This window comes from Monomorium pharaonis, chromosome 7, assembly GCF_013373865.1.
Source record: "Monomorium pharaonis isolate MP-MQ-018 chromosome 7, ASM1337386v2, whole genome shotgun sequence".
NCBI classification, from domain to species: domain Eukaryota; kingdom Metazoa; phylum Arthropoda; class Insecta; order Hymenoptera; family Formicidae; genus Monomorium; species Monomorium pharaonis.
In genome coordinates, this window is record NC_050473.1 from 16,412,826 (window position 1) to 16,420,715 (window position 7,890).

Consider the following 7,890-nt stretch of genomic DNA (forward strand, 5'->3'; position numbering starts at 1 on the left):
GTTATGTACGTTTTAATTTAAAAAAATGCTCTGATATCTTTACATTAATGCAATTAATAAAATAATGCAAATTCAATTAACGTTTATATTAGATTTATAATCGGCACAGTGCGCTAACCATGACGGAATATTTTTAAAAATTGATAATTTAATTGAAAATCTGCATAAAGGTAAGGTCATAAATTTTATATACAAACATAATATATTATAAAGGGTTTTTACATAAATTTTTAACAACTGGCGTTGTCATGTTTAGCCAGAGGTTTATTACCTCCTCCTCTAATGCGTTTTATCGCGGATTACATAACTTCTATCAAATTGAGGCAGCGGCAATGGGTGACAAATACCTCGACGATTACCTGTCAGTGATCGCGATTGACGTCGCCGTCGAGGAGAAGACTAAAATCGCCAGGATGGCTGTTGCAACATTGCACAAGCTGCACAACGTGATGCGGCAGATGAAAGATTGGCGGGACGATAGCGCGAAACTGAAGAGTAATATCTGGCAGATGAAAATGGCTCTGCGTGCGGATGACAAGAATGATAACGATAACCAGCAGATCGACCCTTTGATCGTGCATCAGAGGACGGAGATTAGCCGGTTGGAGCAGGCGAACGGCGCTTTGGAGAACGAAGTAACGAGTCTGAAGCGCGCACTGGCGAAAGCCGAGGAGGAGATAGCCGTTTGCGAAATGGACGATAAGATCGTCGCGCTCGAGAATGAATTCTCGAGCGAGAAGGAACGTATGAACGACGAGATTCTGCAGCTGAAGAAGCGGCTGAGGGAGGCCGAGGAAAGCGAGACGAGCGTCATGCTGAAGCGACTCAGGGACGAACTGAACGATTTCGCGAGGGGCGACCGAACGATTGAGATAATCTTCGCGAACGCGATCGGCAAGACCGTCGAGATGATCATCGGTCTGTCGGAGGAGCTCGTGAACGTAAGCGAGAACTTGTACAGGTTCAAGACCAGAAACAGAAGCTTGCGCTACAAGCTGGACAGACTGAGGGCCATGCTGCGTTCGAGGTGCGGCGGTAGCGCGGAATATCGGAAGAGGATCGGCGAATTGAACAATCTTGCCGAGCAATTGACCGGGGAGATGGGCCGGCTGAAAGTTATTCGCGAGAATGCGAACTGTGGCGAAAGTTCGGGCGCCACGGTTATCCCGGACGTTGTTAGACATGTCGAGCGTTTGATGAACGACTTGAGGAACAATTTAAAGAGCGATCGCGAAGCAATGATCGCCGCTGGCGATCCCGACTGTTTGAGATACATGAAGAAAGTGGTTAATCTAAAGGTAAACCTGAGAGTGCTGTCCATGGAGCTCAGACGGTCGAACTTGCCGGCGGACGAGCGACTATGCGAGGGTGGCCAGTACGAGAAATGCCTGGAAGCGGCTTCGTCATTGAACGTATTCTTACGGGAAATCGATAGCGAGATTGAAAAATTGAAGATAAGTCCGATGGGCAAGTATTGCAAGATCGGCGGCGTCAGCGGCTCGCGGTACATGGCCAAAGTCACGGAGCTCGAAAATATCGTCAGAAAATCAATCGCAGTGATCGCCATCTTGTCGCAAGCACCGCCGGAAGTTATAAATAGTAACAACGAGAAAATAACGAAGTCGCTGGAGGATCTGATCGAGCGACTGTGCAGCAAAATAAGGGCGCTCGAGATCTTTGATGATCGCGCGAGCTTGCGCGAGAGAGTCGAGCAGCTCGAAGCTCTGGTTGTGTATTTAAAATCGGAATTATTGGAAAAGGACGGGCGTATAAGTGCGCTGAACGACGAACGCTCGAGCATCGGATTAACTTTCGAGAGAGATCGCGAGAGGTACGAGAGGATTATCGCCGACGTACGCGAGGCAAATGTGGCTCTTCGAGGTGACGTGGTAAAGGGAAAGCAAGAAATATTGGAGATGTCGGTTGAACGCGAGCGTTCCGAGCGACGCGACGCGGAAATGCAACTGATGAGCGCTGAAATTGACGCGGCGGGGGGAGAATTGCGGGGCCTTCGCGATGACAAAGAGACGTTATTAGGGGAAGCGGAAAGGTTGCGTAACGTTCTCGGGGAGAGGGACAAGGAAATTGAGAATATTATTACCCAGGGGGACGCGCTGAAAGCGGTCCTTAGGACCGAGATAGAGGACCTGAAGGCGAAACTTGGGATCGCTTCCGATGAAAATGTAAAACTGAGAAGTATAATCGAGGGACTTGGGAGACGGGAGGAGCGCGGGCATCCGGGCGAATTGAAAAGTTCGGAGAAGAAAGGCGGCGGGGAGAAACGTGACAATGTTGGGGAGCGTGCGCAAAACCTCACGGATGAATTAGAGTACTTGAAAGTCAAGTCAAATGAGCCTGAAATAAGTCTTAACAGGACGGCCGAGCGAATCGGCGACTATTTCGAGTCCGCGCCGAACAAAACCGTCGGCGACGACAAAACGGGGTTGGAGGGTGAAATTTCTGATATAGAGTCTAACGAGCAGCCGTTGACGTATCGATTGTACGTTCGGGCGAGCGCCATCGGCGAAGAAACGTCGGGAGAATTCGACAAAGTGATGGCGGCGTACAAAGGGTTGGAGAATAAAGTCAAACAGCTTGGGAACGAGAAAGAACAACTTGAGAAAGAGTTGTCGGAGTTGAATCGGTCGACGGCCGACGCCAATAACAAGTGCGCCGCGCTGCAGGATCAAGTTAACAAATTTAAGTCTGAGCGTAACGGCCTTCGGGAGGAGATAAGCGTGCACGAAGCTGCCGCGGAGAATTTTAAGTTCGAGCTGGAGAAAGTACGGGCGGAGCTCGCGGACGCGGCGCTCCTGCGACTGGAGTACTCGAGGGTCGTCGGCGATTTGGAGATGCTGTCTCTACGGAATACCGAGGCCGAGGACCGTGTACGAGTGGTGTTGACAGAAAAGAACGAGCTCGCGACGCGTATTAACGAGCTCAATGATGAGAACGTCACTCTGCGAGAGCAGTTGAATAAGGCGGGCAAGGAGAATGAATATTTTTCCATGGAATTGAATAAATCAAGGGTCGAAAATGACAAAGCGAAAGCGGAAAATGCCCTTCTGCAGGCTACCTGCGACGCGCGGGAGAGAGAGAACGTCGCGCTGAGGCGGGAGAGGGACGACGCGCGAGAGAGAATAAGTGAAATCGGTAACGAGTGTCGAGCACTCGGTAATCAGCTGAAGGCCCAGCGAATGAGGTACGAGGCGCTGCGTCTCGCCGCGGTCGCGCTGCGCGACGAAGATAACGGTCGTAAGAATTACCTGATGATCGATATGCAGGATCCGCCCGCCGACGGTTACAACGAGATTAAACAGAAGCAGGATTGCTCAGATGCCACGTGCACGAGCGTAAAGGTTGAAATTGGCGAACTGCGGGACGGCGGAGCCGAAGTCAAAGTAGAATCTGGTGCACGCGTCGGCCATGATAACAAAGCGGAGATCAAAGACGAGCTGAAGGGCGAGCTAAAGAGACCGAGAAGCGGGAATAAAGCTTTGGAATTAGACCGGGCGAATTCGAAGTCCGAAAACTCCGTGGTCACAATGGAAGGCGGATCCGAAAGCTCAGTGGCGTGGACGAGAGTACTGGACGACGGAGGGATCGTCGATTCTGCCTTGAAGAAATCCGAGATCGCGAGTGTCTGGCACGGGAAAGGAATAAGCAATTATCCCGACGGTCCGGAGATGTCCGAGGGTAACGAAAGAACCGTGCCGCTCGATATCGACCGGCCCGAGACCGAGAATAGGACGCTGAAGATGAAAGCGGGTATCTTGTGCAGTAGTCACAACTCCTGTCTGACGGACAGTGAGAAAACGGGGGCCGAGTTCGGTAGAGCGACGGAGGAGATTCATGCTTTGAAACTCGAACTGATGAACCTGAGGGATGAGAAAGCGGCGTTGAGGTCGCAGCTCGAGGCATTTAAGGAAGAATTAAACGCATTGAAATCAGAGAGGGTGGCTTTAAAGGAGGAGCTTGCCGCCTCGAGAAAGTCCAACTTCGATTTTAGGCTTAAGGTGAATGACCTGCGAGGCGCTAACGAAAAATTAAGGGAGGCAAATGCGGGGTTATGGGGTCGTCTACGGGATGCAGAATCGAGAGAGACGAATGAATTCACCGCAATGACGAAAGTGTCGGATAAAAGATTAAAAAATAATTACGAGAGCGCGTTAAGTGACTATCTAAAGAAATATATTTTCACGGAAAATAATCTGCGGACAATTAATAGGCGAAGTCGATTCGATCGCGTCTCCCCTAAGAATCTTGGACTATAGTTCGTCGGAGAGAATCTACATTATATAGAGGGACAAAAATTCTGAGGTTGCGTACTAAATTATGTACAATTGTAATTTATTAAATCTCACTGTCTTTATTCGTTTTTTTATATTCTGTTAATTCATATCGTGAATTATTTTCACTAATTTAATTTAATTAGAGAAGTAAACGTTACTCTATCACACTGACAATGAAAAAAAAAAGTTAATTTGACTAAATTTTTCAGCTCAATTAAATTTCTTTAGTTCAAGTATTCATTCATTTAATTTACATTCATAAAATATTTCAATTTTTAATCATATCTTTATATATTTGAATTAAACAAATTTAATTAAGTTGAAAAATTTAATCGAACGAACAACTTATTTTTCTCAGTGCACGCTTTGTTAATTATGTTCATTATGTTTTAGAATAGATTTTGTGCTTCATTTAGTTTCTTCTCTTGTCGAAGATCCTATGTAACCGACGGTTCTTCTAAAATTTATGAAAGTAGCTCGTGTTCTCCCAGCGAGCGCTCAAGAATCGTTTTAAGAGCAACTGACAAAACCTCCTGAAAGCGTGGCTGCTACTTCATCTTCAGCTTTTAGGGCGAGTAGTTAAAGCCAAACAGGACAATGACAACAGTGCCGTGACGGCGGTAAGGATAAAGCGGTGTCGGTGGAGCGCGTAATAATGCATTAATCGCGCGCGCATGTCGGGCCATTATCGCATACTCTACGACCACGGCATCACGTCGAAAATCCTTGTCTGAGATTATTTCAGCAAAAAGGTAAAGCCCGCTTTGCGCGGCATAGTTGGTGCTCATCTATCATTCCCCTAGACTGCCAGAGTGCGACGTGGCACATTGCAAATGAGTGGATGGTCTCTCTTCCCCGGCGTCCTTACAATTACATTCTTCTTATATATCTCGGTCTTTGACCTTTACTCTCACTCTATTAGACGACTACAATTGCATTTCGACGAGGGGTCGCCGCGAAGAAGTAAATATTACAGTTTTATTAAAGTTTCTATCGAAGCTTCTATAAGTATTATATTGGTCGAAGATTCTATAAATAATAGACTGCAAAATAAAATAATACTGAGATAGCATTAAATAGAGCATTTTGTTTAGATTGCAATCAATAATCCAATTTTATGAAAACAAAATTTTTAATAAATTTTATGAGCTTATAAAAAAAGCCACAATAACCGTGCGAACGTAATAGCTTTACGCTCAATTATTCTTGGCGCGTAATTTTTTACCGCAACACGCATGTGGCATGATGATACGCGCGGGATAAAAGCGTGTGTATCGTACTCGATATGAAAACGCGTTCGGATGTATATTTTGTAATATCTTCCGTGATAAATCAACTGATCGCGTGTAACAGCGGACGTCACACACGCGAAAAACATTGAATTGTCGTAACGACAGATGTTACAACGTGTGCCCCCTTTGTTTTGCGACTCCGCACGTGAGATACACGTTGATGCGGATTTTTGTCTGTGACTCTCCACATTTCCGCGAATTAAACATCCGGATGAGTATTATGTCGTGCACGTACAATCTCATATCGTACGAGCAATCTCAAATGAAGAGATTACTTCTTTCACGCTGTTAATGAGATGAATCGCGAGATTAATTTATCTTTGCCAGATATATTATACTAGATATTATATAACAGGTTTAAATTCAAATATTTATTTTGTCTGACATTTAATCCATTAAAAATATATCAGTATAATTGTACAAGCGAAAAACCGTTTTCCTCGGTGCAAAAGAGAGACGCAACGTTAATAATTAATACGTGATTTTCGAAAAATAATACTATTTTTTTTAATTAAAACCCATGTGATTGTTTTTTTTTTTTTTTTGTTTCAACCCAAGCGTCAAAAATATTTAACGTCAAGAAAATTTCACAAAATAATTTCGTGATATTAACATATTGTTAATTCAATTTTAAAATAAATGAAAGTTTTAAAACGGATGAAAAAAATATTACAGGCAGTTCATCTGCAAATCTACGAAAAATATTCTTTAAAGTTTATTATAAAAAGTGTAAATTTCGTTCTCTATATTCCTAAATCGATTATCTTCACTGCATTTATAGTATATTTCGTGTTTTTATACGGAGGCAAACAATGAGTGCAGACCGTTGCAAATAAAACGTAATGCGTCGAGCTGCACAGTCAGATGCGTTTCGCGAACGCAGTTCACGTACTGGTCCATGACTAAACAGACTTTAATTGCGGGAAATCACTGTAATCACGAAACGCTGGCACAAGCTCGTTTTTTTTCTCACTCTTTCTACTATCATCCTCATCGTGACGTTGACAAATATATTTAATAAATAAAAACTGAGGGTAATCGGCATTTTTAAAAGAGAACTATCTACGTCAATCAACGATGAAACGATACTAATGATCGTAACGGTAGCTGATTCTTTTTTAAGAAAGTGTTTATGAATTCAAACGTTTAATTATACATCAGCTTTTCAATAATAAACTATATACATATATAATCATTTTTACAAATACTTATATATCTTACATACATATAAAATATTTTTAAAAGTCTATTTTATTTAAGAAGAATAAAATTTAAGACATCTCTAATATTTATTTTTATTAATAGATTAATCTTTTATACATAATAGAATCCTTCGTATTCGTTCTCCTAGAAAATTCAAAGCGTTGTAATTAATTATCACATTTATATAAAATTTTTTAAATAAAGAACCGTATAAATACAACTGTATAAATATGCAGATGTTAAAGAGATGTATATGTAAGAATCATTAAAAAATTTGTTTATACTTGTAAAAATATAAAAGTACTAGCTATGCCCTGCCACGCGTTGCTGTGGCTCTCTATTCTTATGCTACGTTTTTTTCAAATTTTCTTTGCTTTTGTTGTTTAACTTTCAAGAGCCTTGCTTTACTGTTGCTCTTTTTATTTTGTTTTTGAATAAGCATTTATCTATCTTGAATAAATCTAATATTTATTTATTCACGTACTTCTAACTTTTTTTTCTAAAAGCTGCCATAGATTTAGAAATCCATTCAAAAGAAATGTTTTAAATAAGTTCCTTTTTTTCAATAAAATAAAAGCCATCTTTATTTTTTTTATTACCTTAATTTAAACACAATAGAAACATTCTTCGCCTCTCCCGGTCTTTCCCGTCTCTCCTGATCTCTCCCGGTCTCACCCCGTCTCTCCTGGTCTCTCCCCGTCTCTCCCGGTCTCTCCTCGTCTCTCCCTATCTCTACCCGTCTCTCCCCGTCTCTCCCGGTCTCTCCCCATCTCTACCCGTCTCTCCCCGTCTCTCCCGGTCTCTCCCCGTCTCTCCCCATCTCAATGTGTCAAAATTTCAATAATATTAATGAAAAACTATTTTCTACATTTTTGAAACACCGGTATATCCAAAATCAGACCCCATAAGAACACTCCCGGTTACGAATGCAACGTTGTGTCAAAATTTCAAAGCAATCGGTGAAAAACTTACAGAGATCTTAGATGAGGAACAAACATTTACATTTTTATTTATATAGATAAAAAATTAATTTAAGCATGAATCATGTGTAGACAAAGTATAAAAAACAATGTGTATTGTATAAAGAATTAATTTTACTCTTC

At 42.4% G+C, this 7,890-nt stretch overlaps 1 protein-coding gene across 1 annotated transcript; it reads left to right on the plus strand.

Annotated features, from left to right (window-relative positions):
- Window positions 1–321: 321 nt before the first annotated feature.
- LOC105840685 (COP1-interactive protein 1) lies at window positions 322–4,574 on the plus strand. Its single transcript, XM_028188943.2, is given in 1 exon segment — window positions 322–4,574. A coding segment is annotated over 1 exon segment (3,987 nt). The 5' UTR covers window positions 322–332; the 3' UTR covers window positions 4,320–4,574.
- The last annotated feature ends 3,316 nt before the right edge of the window (window positions 4,575–7,890 follow it).